This window comes from Coregonus clupeaformis, chromosome 22 (genome assembly GCF_020615455.1).
Source record: "Coregonus clupeaformis isolate EN_2021a chromosome 22, ASM2061545v1, whole genome shotgun sequence".
NCBI lineage: Eukaryota > Metazoa > Chordata > Actinopteri > Salmoniformes > Salmonidae > Coregonus > Coregonus clupeaformis.
Window position 1 is genome coordinate 460,796 of NC_059213.1, and position 21,173 is coordinate 481,968.

A 21,173-nucleotide genomic window follows, 5' to 3' on the forward strand; every position below is an offset into this window, starting at 1 on the left:
ACAAAAGGTGGCAGCAGAGCCTTATATTTGTGGTGGAAACCTTCACAGGAGTACACAGTAATCAAAGATAATGCAATTTAGCATGCATTTTACAATTAGAACAACCAAGTATTTTATTCAAGGACTTGGCAAAAACAAAGACAAAGATAGGATACAATGTAAAAATGTAAATGCCCTAATCGACTAAACAAACGTTAAATCTTGAGATAAACACAGGTTGAATCAATCCTTATAAGAAAAACCTTTGAAAAAATCCATACATTTCACTCATACACTATCACACAAACAATTTTAGAAGATACTGGATTATTGGGATTTGGGAGAATACAGAGAAGCACAGCACTCTAGATAGAGATTTGAGGGATAAGTTCTGTCTGTATCTAGACAGTTCTGAACGGTTCATTACTCTAGGCAGTTCTGAGTGTTTTTCTGCAGTTCTTCATGGGTTCTCTGCAGTTCTGGGTAGTTCTTCCCGGTTCTGTGTATTTCTGTCTGGGTCTAGGCAGTTCTATGTTGTTCTTTCCAGCTATATGCAGTTGTGGGAGGTTGGGTCCAGTTCTAGACAGTTCTGGGCAGTTCTAAGCTGTTCTAGGTGGTTCTGTTCAGTTCTAGGCTGTTGTAGCTGGTTCTGTCCAGTTCTAGACTGTTCTACGTGGTTGTCAGGGTACTTTGACCCGAGTGGAGCTCCAGTAGAGTGGTTCTGGCAAGAGCACCACCTGCACACGACACGTAGGACACGCCTGCTTCCTCCACAGCCACTCCTCTATACACTTCAGGGAGAGAGAGAGAGAAAGAGTGTGTGTGAGAGAGAAAGAGAGTGTGTGTGTGTGTGTGGGTGTGTTGTCAAGCTGCTCTTACCTCACTGTGAAAGCTATGAGAGCAGTGCAGCGTCCTGATTCCACTCCCTCCTCTGTGCAGGTCATCATGGCAGATGAGACACACACGATCGGCGTCGCTCTGCAACACACACACAGATTTACTGTTAACAAAGTGTTAATTGAATGGAATTAGACTAAAGCGGTGTTCTCAGAAAGACCCCAACCTGGCCATCACACACACACATACCGCAAGCCTACCAGAGACATGACATTCCGCCTGCGGAACCGTGTTTGCATTTTAATCTTTGGCATTCCGGCCAGCTCTGGAATGGTGGATGGAATCATGGAGGATCGTCGCTCCATATTGGCTGGTTTCGGGCAGCCAGGATCCTCAGTGGACGAGATGCATTGCAGGGAGTTTGGCCTGGCGGGTGACGGGGCCCTGGTAGCGTTGTGGAGATGAGACAACTGCATCATCGCTGTGAGTTGAGCCTGAGAGAGAAACAGAGAGAAACACAGATATATATATAGAGAGAGAGATATAAAAACAGAGAGAGAGATGACGGGAGAGTGGGGGGGTGAGAGACAGATAATTCAGTAAATGCATCCGAATTCACAACAGGAGGAACTCAAGTAAACATACCCTCACACCGGAGGGAGGTGTGTGTGTGTGTGTCTAAATGATGCTCCTGCTCTGTAGCTCTTTAGCTCTTCAGCCTATTCTAATCCTATTAGAGTTCCTGTCCCCTGGCTGTGGCTAAGGCACAACAAAGCAATGGGATGACTTTTATTTCTCTGGCTGACAGTCACTGCCTTTTTGTTTTGACTTCCATCAAATCTCTCTGGCTGCTGTTTACAGAACATTTGTTGCTGTCTGATTAGGATATAAAAAGGGCAGGTCTCCAAGAGGCCAGTTAGACATTTCCTCTGCTTCTGTGCTGGGTGGTGTCTCCCGGTTGCAACTTGTAATAAACCGGATAGATTTTTGATTGACTTTACCCTACGACTGCTCTCCTTCTTGTTCACCTGGAAACTCCTATAACACTGAGCGTGAGAAAGAGGACATGGCTATCTACCTGTACTTTGGGCTCCAGGCCAGGAGCTGAAGAGCCCTGTGGTGGGTCGGTGGGTGGTAAAGGATCCTGGTGGAGTGACTGTGACTGTAATGAGTGTCAGTGGTCAAACCCAGCAGCCCTAGCTCTGACCCTCCCCCTCAAATCTCACTCCTAAAGCTCTGTGTATACAACTCCCAAAGACAAAGCAGATTCCTCTACAACAGCATCTCACACGTACACAGACTCACCGGACAGGGTAGGGATTGCCGCCGGTCAGCCCGTGGTGGAGCTTGTCGTTCGAAGCTGTTCTTCCTCTCCTCTATCACTGCCTCTCTTTTCTCCACCCCTTTATCATTGTCCTCCTGTTCTGCTGCTTTCTTGTAGCGGCCCATCAGTGTGGCAAATATGTTATCATTATCCTCTTCATCATCTTCCTCCTGTTGCTCCTCTGGATCTTCTGGCTCATTGAGAATCCCATCTGGCTCCTCAGCATCTGAACCTTCTGGATCAATGAACACTCTATCCTCAGGTTCCATTACGATTCTATCCTCCAGTTCTGTTCCAATTCTATCGTCCAGTTCTGTTCCAATTCTATCCTCAGGTTCCATTACAATTCTATCGTCCAGTTCTGTTCCAATTCTATCCTCAGGTTCCATTACAATTCTATCCTCCAGTTCTGTTCCAATTCTATCCTCAGGTTCCATTACGATTCTATCCTCCAGTTCTGTTCCAATTCTATCCTCAGGTTCCATTACGATTCTATTGTCCAGTTCTGTTCCAATTCTATCCTCAGGTTCCATTACGATTCTATTGTCCAGTTCTGTTCCAATTCTATCCTCCAGTTCTGTTCCAATTCTATCCTCCAGTTCTGTTCCAATTCTATCCTCAGTTTCCATTACGATTCTATCCTCCAGTTCTGTTCCAATTCTATCCTCCAGTTCTGTTCCAATTCTATCCTCAGGTTCCATTACGATTCTATCCTCCAGCTCTGTTCCAATTCTATCCTCAGGTTCCATGATATCCTCGTCCTTGGGTTCTGTTCCAATTGTATCCTCAGGGTCCATGATACCTGCCATGGGGAGCAGGGGGTAGTGGAGGCTCACTCAGGAGCCAGGCCAGGGAGTACCAGAGGAGGGCTGGGGTAGAATAGAGGCTGGGACAGAGGGTTGGGTTGAGACAAGGGGAAGTATAGATAGGCTAAGGCTAGAAGATGGAGGCTATAGAATATGGAGGCTATAGCTAGACACTTTCAGGTTGGATTTGCTGCTGCGTGCTGGGCCTTTGTCCGATCACATCGCTGCCTGTTTCCCTCTACCCAGATCAGTGGTGAGGTAGTTCTCGCTCTCTTTCCCTCTCATATTGTACCATCTGTTTGGTGTGTGTGGCTAAGCTGGACACCACAATACACTGCTAGGCCATGGCCCCAACAGCGTGTTAATAGCAGAAAATCCTCTGTAATCTGGTTAACGCAGGGCTGACAGGGGGAGGCACAGGGAAAGGGGAGGAGGTTAGAGATATAGAATGAAGAGGAATACCAGTTTGTTTTTGTGGATTCATTTGGGTAAAGAGAAGGATAATGGGGAGATGAATGAAGAGAAGGGTGAACAGAAAAGGTAGCAGAGAGGTGGACTAATAGAGGAGTAACAGAATAATGGAGTGAGGGATGAATAGAGGGGTAACAGAGAGTAACGGAGTGGGGGATGAATAGAGGGGTAACAGAGAGTAATGGAGTGGGGGGATGAATAGAGGGGTAACAGAGAGTAACGAGTTGGGGATGAATAGAGGGGTAACAGAGAGTAACGGAGTGGGGGATGAATAGAGGGGTAACAGAGAGTAACGAGTTGGGGATGAATAGAGGGGTAACAGAGAGTAACGGAGTGGGGGATGAATAGAGGGGTAACAGAGAGTAACGGAGTGGGGGATGAATAGAGGGGTAACAGAGAGTAACAGAGTGGGGGATGATCACTTAAGTAGCTGCAATAAGCAGTAAGCATCTTACAAACAGTGAGAAGTTGGGCTAAAATTAGCCTTGCCAATGAACTCTAATTAAACTAGAGAGAGACAGAGAGCGAGAGAGACAGGGAGGGGGGGGGAGAGAGAACAGAAAAACACATGCTATCACACACACACACATCCACAACAAATATTATTTCATTGCAACCTGGTTTGCCCGCTGTGCTGTTTTTGTGTCTTGAGTCTGCCTGTTACTGTCTGTTAGTGTGAATGTCTCTGTTATAGTGTGTGTGTCTCTGTACCATCCACATGGAGGGTCAGAGGTGAAGTACCCTCTCCAGTGTGGTGCCTCTTCTGGTGTTTCTTTCGGTCGCCATCTTGTGAGAAGCTTCTCCCACAGTCAGAGCAACTGTACGGTTTCTCTCCAGTGTGAATTCTCATGTGTGTGGTTAGTGTGTCCTGTTGAAAGAATCGTTTGTCGCAGCAGGAGCACTGGAGAGCTCTCTCTCCATAATGGAACCTTCTCAGATGCCTCATCACTCCATCAGAGCGGGTAAAAGTCTTCCCACATACTGAGCAAGGATAGGCTTTCTTTTCAGAGGGTGGTAGCTCGTGTTTGCGCTTGTGTCTCCTGTACGTTGCATCATGTCTGAAACTCTCCCCACACTCGTTGCAGAGGTAGGGTTTCTCCCCAGTGTGTATTCGCTGGTGATGTTTCAAACTGTGTGCCTGTGTAAAACCCTCCCCACAGTGAGTGCATATGTATGGCATTTGTCCACTGTGTACTCTCTTGTGTCTTTCAAATTTTCCTTTGTGTAAGAACCGCTTGCCGCAGTCAGAGCAGTAGAGGGCCAGCTCTTCGGTATGTACTGGTAAGTGTGTTGTTAGTTCTTCCAGGTCAGAAAAGCTCTCGTCACACCTTGGACAGCTGTGAGGTTTCTTTTCCTTGTGTGTTAGGTGATTTTTTTGAAGATGTTTTTCAAGCTGCTCCAAATGGACAAAGCCTTTCACACAATCAGTACACGGGTGTTTTAGTTTCTTCTTTTTTTCTTTCATGCGTTTTCAGGTGTGATTTCAGATGATCCGTACGGGTAAAACCTTTACCACACTCAGAGCAGAGGTACGGTCTCTCTGTCATATGAATTTTCTGGTGTGTTTTAAGATTATCTGAACGGGTATAACTTTTACCACAATCAGGGCAGATGTGACAAGGCTTCTGTTCTCTGGTATTAGAACTCTTGAGACTGTCCTCTGTATCGTGAGGCTCTTCTCCATCCTCCTGCTTTATTTGCACCTGCAGTATATCTGTGTGTTGATTGTCCATTTTCTCTGGTGTGTCCTCCTGTAGCACTTGAAAGGAAGCTTTTGATGATTCGGTCAAAAGAGGACCATTTTGGCCCAAAGTGAAAGGGGAGAGTCTAGGATTCTGATGTGCTGTCCCAGGTAAGGCTCTCCCGCTGGTGATGTTACGTGGTGGACAAGATCTGATAGGATCGTCTCACTAAATACCATGTAGTGACGGTCTTGAGGTAAAAAAATAAAATAACAAGAAAAACATGGTTAGCTAGTTCGTAACTTGACAAAAACCAATGACTGAGACAATAAAAGTAGGAAAATGTTTTGCAAGTTAGCTAGTTACGTGCCTAAGTTGGTTGATTATCAACATCCATCAGCTTTGTTGTTGTTGTGAGTCGCAGAACGCACGCTGGCTATCTGCCGCTCTAACAACTTCCGGTTCATCAACAGTTTACGAGGAAACGAGCAGCTAGCCTTGCCTCTTCAATCAACATTTGTAAAATACGACTAAAAGACTGCATATAAGATTTCCACGGGGCAGCAATATGGGTATGCATTCCTGTAAAGATTGTGGCAAGGTAGCTATATAGATTGCTCTTACTAATCAAGCTGTCGGTGGAAGCAGGCCGTTGTGGGTGTAGTTTAGCTATTAGCTAAAGTTAGCTTCCGCTGGTATGAGTTCTTTATCTCTAGTCTAGGTATCAAATATAGGCTAGCTAACGTTAGCTAGCTAAAATTGCACACTCAATTTCAGTGCATCTCCTGCGAAATGTGGGGTTAACTGTAAAAGATACTCACTCGTACTTGCTTGGTAGTGTCACTCGGGTCGTGTTGTGGCCTATGCACAACGTTTGCCAACCAGTAGCTACGAGTCATGGGTAACTGCACACGATGAGTGGGCGTTGCGAAATAAGCGGGAGGATCAACATAAGCGGGTATATGGAAACCTAACAGCTAATTGGGCAGATTGGTTGTCACTCAATAACGTTTCGCGTGGCTGCTTCCTTGTAGCATTTTAGCTAACCTTTTGCATGGTCAATCCGACGTCTGCATTGGCCAAGCAGCATTTACGGGGTGATATGGCCTCTGCAGAAGTCAGGGCATTCATGCGCTTCGCCGAACAGCGCAGACAAAGATTGTTATAAGTAAACCAAGATAGACCACAGCCCGTCGTTTCAAATGGGAACAAATGAGTCATAGTGGGCAAAACAAGCAAGGAGGAGGGAAGAGCCAAGCACGAGCTAGCGAGATCCTATTGGCGTGTTCCAGCATCATTTGCATATATCCGTTAGGGAACGCCTACTCTGAAGTGCGCATGTGCAACTCAATTAGCCTTTTAATTCCTTCTAAACAACGCATTTTTTTTTACTTTGGCAAAGGATAAAGTCTACAAAACTTACTCCACTCTGTTCGTAACATATTATAGTTTTGGGAACAGAAAACTGTATTGAGATCAAATATTTAATTGACCAAAATCTATCTCGTTCCATCTATTCCCATCTTCTCCCACTGCCGGCCACTGGGCTTGTAGTGAGTGGAAACGCCAAGCGGATGCCTCACATTTATACATCCGGTAAAATATCTGTCTCATTGTTCTATCTATGGCGCAGAGCTGTTGTGAAGGAATTCTTCTTCTTCTTCTTCTTCTTCTTCTTCTTCTTCTTCTTCTATGCTATATTGGCGATCACACCTACTGTGCGGGATGTAAACAGGATTCCCCAAAATGGAACAAAATACCAAAAAAACTACCAAACTACCAAATCATTTAATAATAAACTAAACTAAATCAAACAACTTTTATGTTAAAAAAATAAAACAGATCTGATCCCTAAACAGGCTCAAGGGGAACCTGGGAGGGCGGGTCTTCCGGCGCCAGTACATTTGACATTTTAGTCATTTAGCAGACGCTCTTATCCAGAGCGACTTACAGTTAGTGAGTGCATACATTTTCATACATTTATTTTCATACTGGCCCCCCGTGGGAATCGAACCCACAACCCTGGCGTTGCAAGCGCCATGCTCTACCAACTGAGCTACACAGTACCCCTTGCAAGTCTTCAGATGTAAAATCCTTAAGTTCCAAAAACTTTTCTGCCCAAACCACAACAATGTCCAGTTTCTTAGACTTCTTTGAGACTTGTGCCGTACAGTTTATAACTGTGGCAATGAACGCCACAAAATCCACAATGTTAACACACAGGGTATCTTTTGACTGGCAGCAAACATTTACTACAGGCTGTGGTGCGTCCGCTACCATATCTTCACTAGCATCACTTGTTTTCTCAATTATTTTAATCGCCTCCGCATAGGAAATTCGATTGACCGCTCTATCTTTTGGCACCTCAATCTCCTTCGGCCTTACAGGGCACTCCAGGAACTCGGGATCATGATCCACACCACAATTGCAACACCGTCGTCCTTCTACACACCATTCTTCAATATAATCTGTCTGTCTGCACACACTTGAAACATAGCCAAATCCTTTACAATTCTTACACTGCAATGGTTTGAGGACGAAAGCTCTTACAGCGTGTCTTACATAACCAAGCTTCACATGCGTAGATTTGCTCTTTAGCAAAAAACTACAGAACCGACAGACTTTCTTCTTTTTCTCCATTCACCCAGCGGGTCAGGCGCCGGGCACCAAGAACACCAGGAATTGTTTCTTCAGGTATTCAACCTGAACATCCGTCGTCACCTGAGATGACTCCTTTGACGGTTGCTCTACTCCGAAGTTCAAAACACAAAACTTCTGTTGTCTGGATTCTTTTGAGGCTCATTGCAATCTTCCTCTAATCTTCAGAAATACATTGAATCAAAATAAGACCACTCCTGGTCACTCTGACAGACTCCACTTCACCATCTTCGACACCTCAAACGGGTTTCGCACATATTCATCCTTACTTAACAAGAAGTGATTCATTGTCATTCATACACGTATCCTCCACTCCAATTTTAGACAATTTCCTTTTGGTTCCTGTTTTCGCTGCTACTGTTGTCCATTCAGAACATTCGTCACCACCAACTTTGCTCGACTCGCTGTTTTATTCGAATTCAGCATCCACTTCCGCCATCTCCCCCCCCCAAGGAAGTTGTCAAGGAAGTGAGTTTGTGTTTGTACAGAACCTCCTGCCCTCACCTACTGTCAACCAATCATGTCAATGCGGAGCTATACAGCGCCACCGCATTGTTATACTATTTGAAAGGTGCACGGCAAAGCGGTATGGAGCTTGATTTGGCCTCTGCATGCCTCCGTAGGCTCCGAAATTGCGTCACACCCTCCATAGGAAGCCTCCCACCACATTTTCGGATCAAGCATAAATTGCCTTTAAACCTAACCCTTTTCCTAACCTTAACCTCATTCTCCCAACGTGCTAGACTAGTTCTTCTAAACCTGCCACGTTAATTATCCTAACCTGCCAAGGTAATTATCCTAACCGCCCACGTTATTATCCTAACCTGCCTAACCAGTTTAGCTAAAACACTATAAGGAAGCAGCAAGCAGCCAGGCAAAATGATCTTGAATGGCAACCAATCTGCCTAATTAGCTGTTAGGTTTCCATATACCTGCTTATGTTGATCCTCCCACTTATTTAGCAATGCTCACTTTCAGACACTCAATATATGCAGGTACCCATACTTGGCCAGTACAGCTCACACTGTAGCTCTGGTCCAGGGCGTTAGCGCGTCCCTCTGATGTCCTAGACCAGAGCTATTAACAGTGAAAACAAGTGGTGTGATTCTTGGATATGGTGAAATGTGTTTGAACACTTGCATCTCACCTAACTTCCATCCTTCTTTGAAGTATGCACTGCTGTACTATAAAGTAAGTAAGTAAGTAGCCTTGCATGAGCCTACAGTGCCTTGCAAAAGTATTCATCCCCCTTGGCGTTTTTCCTATTTTGTTGCATTACAACCTGTAATTTAAATGGATTTTTATTTGGATTTGATGTAATGGACATACACAAAATAGTGAAATTGGTGAAGTGAAATGATCAGTATATATACACCTGTTCTGGAAGGCCCCAGAGTCTGCAACACCACTAAGCAAGGGGCACCACCAAGCAAGCGGTACCATGAAGACCAAGGAGCTCTCCAAACAGGTCAGGGACAAAGTTGTGGAGAACTACAGATCAGGGTTGGGTTATTAAAAAATACCAGAAACTTTGAACGTCCACGGAGCACCATTAAATCCATTATAAAAAATGGAAAGAATATGGCACCACAACAAACCTGCCAAGAGAGGGCCGCCCACCCAAAACTCATGGACCAGGCAAGGAGGGCATTAATCAGAGAGGCACCAAAGATAACCCAGAAGGAGCTGCAAAGCTCCACAGCGGAGATTGGAGTATCTGTCCATAGGACCACTTTAAGCCACACACTCCACAGAGCTGGGCTTTACGGAAGAGTGGCCAGAAAAAAGCCATTGCTTAAAGAAAAAAATAAGCAAACACGTTTGGTGTTTGCCAAAAGGCATGTGGGAGACTCCCCAAACATATGGTAGAAGGTACTCTGGTCAAATGAGACTAAAATTGAGCTTTTTGGCCATCAAGGAAAACGCTATGTCTGGTGCAAACCCAACACCTCTCATCAGCGGAACCATCCAACTTGAAGGAGCTGGAGCAGTTTTGCCTTGAAGAATGGGCAAACATCCCAGTGGCTAGATGTGCCAAGCTTATAGAGACATACCCCAAGAGACTTGCAGCTGTAATTGCTGCAAAAGGTGGCTCTACAAAGTATTGACTTTGGGGGGGTGAATAGTTATGCACGCTCAAGTTTTCTGTTTCTTTGTCTTATTTCTTGTCTGTTTCACAATAAAAAAATATTTTGCATCTTCAAAGTGGTAGGCATGTTGTGTAAATCAAACGATACAACCCCCCCAAATATCCATTTTAATTCCAGGTTGTAAGGCAACAAAATAGGAAAAATGCTAAGGGGGGTGTATACTTTGCAAGCCACTGTATCTCCTGTTTTCTGAAGCGTGAGGCAGCTTGATGTGTACTCCCGTTGGACAGGACACTAGTCTATCGCAGGGCCTTACCCACAATCCATTGCTGAGTGCGAAGCAGAGACGCATCTGGTCCCATTTTTACAGTCTTTGGTATGACTTGGCTAGGGATCGAACTCCTAACATTCCAATCTCAGGCTGGACACGCAAGAATTATTCAAACCGGGCCAATATGTGCTTTGTGTAGCCTGCCTGTCTATACATACTTACCTCCCCCTCTTTTCTTTCCCCACAGATGGCCCCCTCCCTCTCTCCTCTCTGAGACTCCTGGTGCCACCGCTGCGTCTGATGTCAGCGGTCATGTGGCAGGTGGTGGAGCGGCGGAGTTTGGAGCATTATGGGAAGCTGGAGGACTTTGTGTGTTTGATCACAGAGGCAGTTCCAGAACTACTGACTGACAGGCAGAGAGCAGTACTGCTTCTGGGCCTCAGAGCAAAGGTGTGTGTGTGCATGCGTTTCTTCAACAACAAAAAACGTTTGTACTTTTTGCCCCTTTTTCTCCCCAATTTGTAGTTACAGTCTTGTCCCATCTCTGCAACTCCCGTATGGACTCGGGAGAGGCAAAGGTCGAGAGCCATGCGTCCTCCGAAACACGACCCCGCCAAGCCGCACTGCTTCTTGACACACTGCTCGCTTAACCCGGAAGCCAGCCGCACCAATGTGTCGGAGGAAACACGTATAGCTGGCGACTGAAGTCAGCGTGCATGCGCCCGGCCTCCACAAGGAGTTGCTAGAGCGCGATGGGACAAGGACATCCCAGCCGGCCAAAATTCTCCCCTAACCCAGAAGACGCTGGGCCAATTGTGCGCCACCTCATGGTTCTCCCGGTTGCGGCCGGCTGCGACACAGCCCGGGATCGAACCCGGATGTATAGTGACGCCTCTAGCACTGCGATGTAGTGCCTTAAACCGCTGCGCCACTCTGGAGGCCACATGCATTTCTTCTAGCAGTAACCTACACAGTATTTTCCATGTGCTGCAAATCAGAAGTTCACCTCTGTGCCTTGCAAATCTGTGCCTTGAGTAATTCTAAACGGACCTCCCGATCGGTCCGTGTTGCAGATGTCCCAGGAGTGGATAGGTGAGAACGTCGCCTCCAGACCTCATCCAGACTCACCTGGACAGGATCCAGTCCATCTGTCTGACACAGGTGAGAGAGGGGGCTCATGGGAACTGGAGTTTTACACCTGCCTTTTACTGAACGTATAGAGTGAAAGGGTGGAGTAAAGGGAGGGAACCGAGTGCCAGAATGGGGACACCGAGTGCTGAGAGGGATGCTTTGGCCCTGACACACGCTAAGGTATGTGTCTGTTGTTTTTACAGTCCAGTGACAAGGCCTTCGAGGATGCCAAAGCCAGGCTCATGGCGTACACTCGGAGGAGTCCAGGAGATCGATGGGCTGTAAGAAAATGACTATTTCGTCACTTGAGTAACATGCAGCAATCTACTAATCTCTGGGTTCAGTGAAGAATTGTTCTCTCTCTCTATCTCTCTCTCTCTCTCTCTCTCTCTCTCTCTCTCTCTCTCTCTCTCTCTCTCAGTTTGGTCAATACTTTAATGCAGAGCTGGAGTCTCTGGTGTGTGTGTTCCTCTCCAGGCTGGAGGAGCTGCTGCCAGTACCAGACTTTAAACAGGTACACAGTTACCGGCGACCACATGTCAACCCCAACTTCACCACTAAGAGACTACACAGGCTACATATTGACCACATTTATCAACCACACTTTGACCACCACACATCGACTGCATTCATCAACCACACATCTCCCCCCTGTGTTCCCCAGGCTGCCTCCTGGCTCGACTCTGTCCCCGGTGGTGTGGATGAATGTCTGCAGTCTGTCCCCCACAGTGAAGGGCTGAGGTCTGTACTGCAGAGCCAGATGTGCTGCCGGGAACACCTGGTAAATAGAGGTACGTCACCAGGTACGTCTGTAGTCTCAGTTGTTTTAGCAGTTTAGTAAAACATTTATTTAAATAGTTTACAACTGTGTTTCTCGCTTGTCTTGTGCAGACTCCAGCCCATCCCAGACCAACCTCCTCAGCTCTCTACCTGTTTGCCTTCCAAATATGATGGTGTACCATCCATCTGCCGACTCTGACAGTGAGTCAGAACCCTTCCCCAAGGAAAGGATGGCTGAAGAGAGAGGAGAAGAACAGGAGACGGTCCGTCAAACGAGAGGACGATGAGAAATCGAGAGTAGCCGAGCTGATTGGTCAAGACCAGGGATCAGCCAATAGATTGGCAGGAGAAACGGAAACATCCGACCTAGGGATTCTGGGTTTCATTGTTCAGAGCCAATCTATAATGATTATCCCCAGCCGGACCAGCCCTCTCTTGCTGTCGTCTCCCAGTCTGCACCCACTCTCACCCTGCCTGTGGCCTGCAGGGGCAGACTGCAGTCAACTCTCCCCTCAGGACAGAGCAGGCCCTCACCAGAGAGAAAAACTGTTCCTGTGAGCAGCCAAAAGCCCCAGGCTTCACCGGGGAGGTAAGTGTGGTCAGCGTGTGTGTGTGTGTGTGTTAGGAATGCTGTAGCGTGACAGTAAGTATGGACAGATTGTATCAGCATGGGTGTTTTGAATGGTAAGTGTGTGTGTGTGTTAGTGTGACAATTGGTGTGGACAGAGTATGTGTGGGTGTTTAGAAAGTGTGTTTGTACAGTGTGTGGCCCACACCACACTGAGGAGGAAAGTGTGTGTGTGTGTGTTAGGAATGCAGTAGCGTGACAGCAAGTATGGACAGATTGTATCTTCTTGTTTGTTTTGACTGTACAGTATTTGAACAGTGACAAAAGGCGAACTGTGTGTGAGTGAGTATTGAGTAAATGATGAATGATTAACATGACATGTTCTTTTCCCCCCTCAGCATCATCCCTGAGTCGTCTGATAAGCCTGTAGAATGTATTATGGTGGAGAGTGACACAGGTGAGTGTCTTATACCCTCCTAACCACCTGCAGCTCACAGGAGACTGCTGAGGGGAGGACGGCTCATAATAATGACCGGAACGGAGCAAATGGAATGGCATCAAACACCTGGAAACCATGTGTTTGTTGTGTTTGACACCATTCCACCTATTCCGCTCCAGTCATTACCACAAGCCTGTCTTCCCCAATTAAGGTGCCACCAACCTCCTGTGCTGCAGCTCCCTATCAGGTGTTTTGTCCTCCATCACAAATTCAATTTCCCAACATCCTCTCTGCTTATCCTCTTGTGTGCCTTTTTAAAAATTGATGTAGTTCTGTCCTTGAGCTGTTCTTGTCTATTAATGTTCTGTATTATGTCATGTTTTATGTTTTGTGTGGACCCCAGGAAGAGTAGCTGCTGCTTTTGCACCAACTAATGGGGATCCTAATAAAACACAACATACAGTGGGGAAAAAAAGTATTTAGTCAGCCACCAATTGTGCAAGTTCTCCCACTTAAAAAGATGAGAGCGGCCTGTAATTTTCATCATAGGTACACGTCAACTATGACAGACAAATTGAGGAAAAAAAATCCAGAAAATCACATTGTAGGATTTTTTATGAATTTATTTGCAAATTATGGTGGAAAATAAGTATTTGGTCACCTACAAACAAGCAAGATTTCTGGCTCTCACAGACCTGTAACAACTTCTTTAAGAGGCTCCTCTGTCCTCCACTCTACCTGTATTAATGGCACCTGTTTGAACTTGTTATCAGTATAAACGGACACCTGTCCACAACCTCAAACAGTCGCACTCCAAACTCCACTATGGCCAAGACCAAAAGAGCTGTCAAAGGACACCAGAAACAAAATTGTAGACCTGCACCAGGCTGGGAAGACTGAATCTGCAATAGGTAAGCAGCTTGGTTTGAAGAAATCAACTGTGGGAGCAATTATTAGGAAATGGAAGACATACAAGACCACTGATAATCTCCCTCGATCTGGGGCTCCACGCAAGATCTCACCCCGTGGGGTCAAAATGATCACAAGAACGGTGAGCAAAAATCCCAGAACCACACGGGGGGACCTAGTGAATGACCTGCAGAGAGCTGGGACCAAAGTAATAAAGCCTACCATCAGTAACACACTACGCCGCCAGGGACTCAAATCCTGCAGTGCCAGACGTGTCCCCCCTGCTTAAGCCAGTACATGTCCAGGCCCGTCTGAAGTTTGCTAGAGTGCATTTGGATGATCCAGAAGAGGATTGGGAGAATGTCATATGGTCAGATGAAACCAAAATAGAACTTTTTGGTAAAAACTCAACTCGTCGTGTTTGGAGGACAAAGAATGCTGAGTTGCATCCAAAGAACACCATACCTACTGTGAAGCATGGGGGTGGAAACATCATGCTTTGGGGCTGTTTTTCTGCAAAGGGACCAGGACGACTGATCCGTGTAAAGGAAAGAATGAATGGGGCCATGTATCGTGAGATTTTGAGTGAAAACCTCCTTCCATCAGCAAGGGCATTGAAGATGAAACGTGGCTGGGTCTTTCAGCATGACAATGATCCCAAACACACCGCCCGGGCAACGAAGGAGTGGCTTCGTAAGAAGCATTTCAAGGTCCTGGAGTGGCCTAGCCAGTCTCCAGATCTCAACCCCATAGAAAATCTTTGGAGGGAGTTGAAAGTCCGTGTTGCCCAGCGACAGCCCCAAAACATCACTGCTCTAGAGGAGATCTGCATGGAGGAATGGGCTAAAATACCAGCAACAGTGTGTGAAAACCTTGTGAAGACTTACAGAAAACGTTTGACCTGTGTCATTGCCAACAAAGGGTATATAACAAAGTATTGAGAAACTTTTGTTGTTGACCAAATACTTATTTTCCACCATAATTTGCAAATAAATTCATTAAAAATCCTACAATGTGATTTACTGGATTTTTTTTCTCATTTTGTCTGTCATAGTTGACGTGTACCTATGATGAAAATTACAGGCCTCTCTCATCTTTTTAAGTGGGAGAACTTGCACAATTGGTGGCTGACTAAATACTTTTTCCCCCCACTGTACCTCTCACCTTCTCTTCCTGTTTCCTCACAGACAGCCCCACAGGTGAGTCCTCGTCTTCCGAGACGCACCCCTCTAGCGTATCCCACAATCCCCGGCGTGTTGCCCACAAGTGCCCGACGTGCGGGAAGTGTTTCATCTACCGCTCCCAGGTGCTGCGTCACCTGACCACACACTCACGAGGCGGCCGCTACAAATGCTCCAAGTGTGGCATTGGCTTCCCAACGCCCTGGAGCCTGAACGACCACAAGCGCTCTGTGTGTGTCAACGCCACTTTCGACTGCCCCCAGTGCGGGGAAGGGGTTTGCGTCGCTCCGTGAGCAGTACCGTCACCGCCTCACCCACAAGACCAACACCTGTTTTCAATGTGGGGTGGGCTTTAGGACCCAGCTGGAACTGACCCGACACCACAAGACCCACTGGGCCCAGCCGCTGCATCAGTGCTGCCTGTGCGGCAAACGCTTCCGCCTCCTCTCCAGCCTGACCAATCACAAGCAGACTCACTCGTCCGGTGGTGGCTTCGCCTGCACCCAGTGTGAGCGTGTGTTCGGCTCGGTGAAGGAGCGCGACGCCCACCGGCAGATGCACCGCGTACCCAAGCTTATCTGCCCTGTCTGCGGCGAGACGTTCACCTCGCAGGCCAAACTAATCAAACACCAGCAGACCCATCCGGCCCCCGAGGGGAGCGAGGGGCCGAGGTACAAATGCCGTTACTGTGAGGATACGTTTACAGGCCTGACTCTCATGAGGATCCACCAGAGAAGCCATATTGTGGACAGACCTCATCAATGTGACCAGTGTGAGAAGAGCTTCACTACTCTGGGGTCCCTCCAGTCTCACCTCAGAACCCACTCGGAGGAGAAGCCCTTCCTCTGCGCCCGCTGCGGCAAACGCTTCCGGACCAAAGACGGCATGGAGGGACACCTCCGGATCCACACAGGCGAGAAGCCCTTCCACTGCTCCTACTGCGGGAAACGCTTTGACGGCGCTCGCCGGGTTGAATGTGCACGTACGGCGGCACACGGGCGAGAGGCCGTACGGTGTGAGGTGTGCGGCAAGGCATGGCCCTCAGGTGGGGACCTGCAGAAACACATGCGCTGTCACACAGGGGAGAGACCTTACAGCTGTGTTGACTGTGGGAAGACATTCTCCATATCCTGTCACCTGACAGAACACATGAAGACACACTCAGGTCAGGACCAGGAGCATGTAGTTAAAGGGATAGTTGGGGATGTTGGCAATGAGGCCCTTTATCTACTTCCCCAGAGTCAGATGAACTCGTGGATACCATTTTTATGTCTCTGCGTGCAGTTTGAAGGAAGTTGCTAACTAGCGCTATCGCAATTGCTAACTAGTTTTAACGCAGTGAGTGGAAGTCTATGGGTATGCTCTAGCATGCTAGTAGATACCCATAGACTTCCAGTCATTTCACTAATGCTAGTTAGCATTGGCTCACAAAACTATCTCTAACTTCCTTCATACTGAACACAGAGACATAACAATGGTATCCACGAGTTCATCTGACTCTGGGGAAGTACAGTGCATTAGGAAAGTATTCAGACCCCTTCCCCTTTTCCACATTTTGTTACGTTACAGCCTTATTCTAAAAGGGATTACATTATTTTTTCTTCTTCATCAATCTACACACATGACCCCATTTATGATAAAGCGAAAACAAATTTTTATTTATTTTGGGAAATGTCTTAAAAATAAATAACAGAAATACCTTGAGACTCGAAATTGAGCTCAGGTGCATCCTGTTTCCATTGATCATCCTTGAGATGTTTCTACAACTTGATTGGAGTCCACCTGTGGTAAATTCAATTGATTGGACATGATTTGGAAAGGCACACACCTGTCTATATAAGGTCCCACAGTTGACAGTGCATGTCAGAGCAAAAACCAAGCCATGAGGTTGAAGGAATTGTCCGTAGAGCTCTGAGACAGGATTGTGTAGAGGCACAGATCTGGGAAAGGGTACCAAAACATTTCTGCAGCATTGAAGGTCCCCAAGAACACAGTGGCCTCCATCATTCTTAAATGGAAGAAGTTTGGAACCACCAAGACTCTTCCTAGAGCTGGCTGCCCGGCCAAACTGAGCAATCGGGGGGAGAAGGGCCTTAGTCAGGAGGTGACCAAGAACCCGATGGTCATTCTGACAGAGCTCCAGAGTTCCTCTGTGGAGATGGGAGAACCTTCCAGAAGGACAACCATCTCTGCAGCACTCCACCAATCAGGCCTTTATGGTAGAGTGGCCAGATGGAAGCCACTCCTCAGTAAAAGGCACATGACAGCCCGCTTGGAGTTTGCCAAAAGGCACCTAAAGGACTGGTCTGATGAAACCAAGATTGAACTCTTTGGTCTGAATGTCAAGCGTCACATCTGGAGAAAACCAGGCACCATCCCTACGGTGAAGCATGGTGGTCACAGCATCGTGCTGTGGGGATGTTTTTCAGCAACAGGGACTGGGAGACTAGTCGGGATCGAGGGAAAGATGAATAAAGCAAAGTACAGAGAGATCCTTGATGAAAGCCTGCTCCAGAGTGCTCAGGACCTCATACTGGGGCAAACGTTCACCTTCCAACAGGACAACGACCCTAAGCACACAGCCAAGACAACGCAGGAGTGGCTTCGGGACAAGTCTCTGAATGTCCTTGAGTGGCCCAGCCAGAGCCCAGACTTGAACCCAATCGAACATCTCTGGAGAGACCTGAAAATAGCTGTGCAGCGATGCTCCCCATCCAACCTGACAGACTCGATGCTGTAATCGCTGCCAAAGGTGCTTCAACAAAGTACTGAGTAAAGGGTCTGAATACTTATGCAAATGTAATATTTCAGTAGTTTTTGTTTTATAAATGTGTAAAAATGTCTACAAACCTGTTTTTGCTTTGTCATTGTGGGGTACTGTGTGTAGATGAATGAGGAAAAAACACAATTTAATCAATTTTAGAATACGGCTGTAAAGTAACAAAATGTGGAAAAAGTCAAGGGGGTCTGAATACTTTCCCAATGCACTGTAGATACAGGCCCAACATCCCGAAGTATCCCTTTAAGGGGGCCGTTGATATACAACTATTTGGTGTCTATGGATGATGATACACTGTCGTTGTCATTTGTCCAAGAATATGTGATGCAGGACATATTTACATTTACATTTACGTCATTTAGCAGACGCTCTTATCCAGAGCGACTTACATATGCAATACGTTTATACTAGGGCTGTCAAATGATTAAAATTTTTAATCAAATTAATCAGAATTTTCAGTGGATTAATCATGATTAATCACTATTTGCAATTACACCTGAATCCTAACCATTTTTTTTTCTGAAATGCATACCAAAAGATAAATAACAGGACACAGATACATAATTTTTCAGTGAGTCCGCTGTCAGCAAGACTCACTGTGACACTTCTCTGCACCATGTGAGCGACACAGTTCATGTGTTCATAGCGTGTAAGTCGAATTGCGGCAACCATGTTGCGTGCACTGTCAGTCCCAATGGTTGTAGTCTTGCCCTCGATGTCCCACTCACGTGCAACAGACAGGAACTGTTCTTTACAAGCCTCCGCAAAATGACGCTCCTCAGTTTTTAATATAGTCAGCGCAAAGACTTCAGTTCCCACGTGTCACTGATTAAATGTGCAGTTACTCCGAGGTAATTGTTGTTACTCACTGATGTCCAATGGTCTCCTGTCAGAGGCGATATGATTTACTTGAGCCAAGACCTCTTTCCTTTTTTCTTTTTCGTTTTCATAGAGCTCGTGGATTTTCTTCATAACTGTGGCTCTTGACGGTGGCTTATAGAATGAGTCTTGAGACGCCACTTGCAAAACATCAAGGAAACCTGAGTCTTCTACAATGCTAATGGGTCTACAATCCTTTGCAATCCATTTTGCTATTGTGTTGGTCAAATTATCTGAGGTTGATTTTGTTAATTGCCTGCAAACATTCAGCGTGGTCTGGCGCAAACCACTTGCTGAATCTGACGGCCCAGCAAACGCATGTTTGGCGTTGACATGGTACTTCAAGCTTGAACAGCTCCGGTGAAATTGAAACTCCTTCTTGCAAATCTTGCAAATAACCTTGTACTTGTTAACTGTACCATCATCATTCTTTTTATATTTGAATCCGTCAATAGGCCCACTTTGCTCACCTTGCTCCATCTCGCCTCTAGCTCCCAACCACTTTCCTGACCTGAATAATTTGTCACACTGCGCATGCGTGAAATGCGTTAAAAAAATTGACGTAATTAACAGCAAACAACTAATTAACGTCGTTAACGCGCTATTTTTGACAGCCCTAGTTTATACATTTGTGATTGATAATAATAAAACAAATGATTTAATCGTAGTTCTTCTGTGTAATCTGAAATAACTCATCTGAAGTAACCTTGATTTATAGTCCTAATCTAAATACTGTCCCGTCCCTCAGGTGAGAAGCCGTTCTCTTGTCCAGAGTGTGGGAAGAGCCTGAAGAGGAAGTTTGATCTGAAGAAGCACCTGTTGACCCACTCTGGGGTGCGTCCATACCCCTGCCCTCACTGTGACAAGAGCTACACCCGCCGCACACACCTCAACAGGCACCTACAGAAACACTCGGCTGAGCTGTTAACAGCAGCATTGTAGCCAGCATCAACAATTGCCCATGGATGGACATCTCAATAGAATTCTGCCCTTGAAATAACAATGGGCTCCCATCACCAAGATTCTGAATTGGAATTCAATGACTTCCAGAGACTAGAGCAGCAGAACGTTCTGCCTACAGATGGGAGGGGGAAGCAGTCTCCCTGCTGGTTGAGGTAGATTGACAGAGATCATGTGACTTTTCCTGATTCATCTTGAGTTAATCAAGAATATGATTTGTGTGTGGTATCACTGTAGTATATTGTTATCGAATAGACCTAAAGCCATTTCTGTCTCCTGATTTTCTACGTCGTGCCAAACACAACGTCGCGGCCTCACGTTTCTTGGTGAAACAGTTCATTATAAAATAGTTGACTGATGGGTAACTTTTAACTTAATAATGCCTCTTCAATTTATGTCCTGTCTGTAATTCAGTTGAATATTTGCTTCTCTGCATTGATAAAACCCTTCCTAAATTATACCAGTGTGTTGGCATTCTTCTTAATAATAATATGCCATTTAGCAGACGCTTTTATCCAAAGCAACTTACAGTCATGCGTGCATACATTTTTTTATTTTATTTTATTTTTTGTGTGTATGGGTGGTCCCGGGGATCGAACCCACTACCTTGGCGTTACAAGCGCCGTGCTCTACCAGCTGAGCTACAGAGGACCACACCTATGACAGCTGGTGGTTATAATATACCCTTACAAAGGAATGATGTCAGGCAGCATAGTTATATCAAATGCACTGGAGATCAATTGTATTTATTGTTAACAAATTTGGTGATAATTCATGAATAATCCTATATTTACATTCCAAAAGAGATCAATTAAACAAATTACAAATCTAAATATTGTACTAACATTTCATCTCATCTCCACGGGACAGTATATAATTGAGATTGGTACTAAAGAAAAGTATGCAAAAATATGCAGGAAATCAATGACATAACCATAGATATTTAGCATACTCAATGACACATGATATGCCTTAATTATTTGTGACACCAGCCAACTCATGGTTAATTTTCATTTATTTATAAAGTAAATGAAAAGACATTTAAAATTAATAAAATATAATAAGGCAATACACCCATGCTCCTACCATCCCATAATATATGTTACTATGTGGTCAAGCCCTAGATACATTACACTGTTACTATGTGGTCAACCCCTAGATACATTACACTGTTACTATGTGGTCAACCCCTAGATACATTACACTGTTACTATGTGGTCAACCCCTAGATACATTACACTGTTACTATGTGGTCAACCCCTAGATACATTACACTGTTACTATGTGGTCAACCCCTAGATACATTACACTGTTACTATGTGGTCAACCCCTAGATATATTACACTGTTATTATGTGGTCAACCCCTAGATACATTACACTGTTACTATGTGGTCAAGCCCTAGATACATTACACTGTTACTATGTGGT

The 21,173-nt window shown here is 45.8% G+C and overlaps 2 protein-coding genes and 1 long non-coding RNA gene across 6 annotated transcripts; 2 read left to right on the forward strand and 1 right to left on the reverse strand.

Annotated features, from left to right (window-relative positions):
• Nucleotides 1-83: 83 nt before the first annotated feature.
• On the reverse strand, nucleotides 84-6,128 carry si:ch211-207l14.1 (E3 ubiquitin-protein ligase AIRP1). Of its 4 annotated transcripts, XM_041843336.2 has the most exons (5): nucleotides 2,830-3,970; nucleotides 2,122-2,613; nucleotides 1,077-1,310; nucleotides 859-957; nucleotides 84-770 (listed from the first exon to the last, which is right to left on the reverse strand). In XM_041843336.2, exons 1-5 carry the CDS (start codon nucleotides 2,947-2,949, stop codon nucleotides 660-662), a joined length of 1,056 nt encoding a protein of 351 aa, XP_041699270.1. In that variant the 5' UTR covers nucleotides 2,950-3,970; the 3' UTR covers nucleotides 84-659. The 4 variants fall into 4 exon arrangements, with proteins under 4 accessions (XP_041699270.1, XP_041699271.1, XP_041699269.2 ...); XM_041843337.2 differs by lacking the exons at nucleotides 2,122-2,613; nucleotides 2,830-3,970 and adding an exon at nucleotides 5,921-6,128; XM_041843335.2 differs by having other exon boundaries at nucleotides 1,066-1,310; nucleotides 2,122-3,973.
• Nucleotides 5,356-11,224, forward strand: LOC123481638. The gene is made up of 3 exons (XR_006657222.1): nucleotides 5,356-5,700; nucleotides 10,366-10,568; nucleotides 11,192-11,224. It is a non-coding gene; the product is annotated as an uncharacterized LOC123481638 (long non-coding RNA).
• A 7-nt stretch (nucleotides 11,225-11,231) lies between these two features.
• LOC123481610 (zinc finger protein ZFMSA12A-like) lies at nucleotides 11,232-20,204 on the forward strand. Its single transcript, XM_045206297.1, has 10 exons — nucleotides 11,232-11,279; nucleotides 11,453-11,530; nucleotides 11,671-11,763; nucleotides 11,914-12,040; nucleotides 12,141-12,292; nucleotides 12,482-12,618; nucleotides 12,996-13,054; nucleotides 15,133-15,415; nucleotides 15,483-16,291; nucleotides 19,533-20,204. The coding sequence occupies exons 2-10, from the start codon at nucleotides 11,492-11,494 to the stop codon at nucleotides 19,724-19,726; spliced, it is 1,893 nt and encodes a 630-aa protein (XP_045062232.1). The 5' UTR covers nucleotides 11,232-11,279; nucleotides 11,453-11,491; the 3' UTR covers nucleotides 19,727-20,204.
• Nucleotides 20,205-21,173: the final 969 nt, after the last annotated feature.

What these genes read in the sequence shown, in the direction of transcription:
- si:ch211-207l14.1 (XM_041843334.2), bottom strand. Translation starts at nt 2,949, where the DNA reads ATGGCAGGTATCATGGACCCTGAGGATACAATTGGAACAGAACCCAAG. An exon ending in GGCAATCCCTACCCTGTCCG is followed by an intron (nt 1,311 to 2,121) that starts GTGAGTCTGTGT and finishes TTTCTCTCTCAG; the next exon opens with GCTCAACTCACAGCGATGAT. An exon ending in GGCGGAATGTCATGTCTCTG is followed by an intron (nt 958 to 1,076) that starts GTAGGCTTGCGG and finishes TGTGTGTTGCAG; the next exon opens with AGCGACGCCGATCGTGTGTG.
- LOC123481610 (XM_045206297.1), top strand. Translation starts at nt 11,492, where the DNA reads ATGGCGTACACTCGGAGGAGTCCAGGAGATCGATGGGCT. An exon ending in GTCCAGGAGATCGATGGGCT is followed by an intron (nt 11,531 to 11,670) that starts GTAAGAAAATGA and finishes TCTCTCTCTCAG; the next exon opens with TTTGGTCAATACTTTAATGC. An exon ending in TATGGTGGAGAGTGACACAG is followed by an intron (nt 13,055 to 15,132) that starts GTGAGTGTCTTA and finishes GTTTCCTCACAG; the next exon opens with ACAGCCCCACAGGTGAGTCC.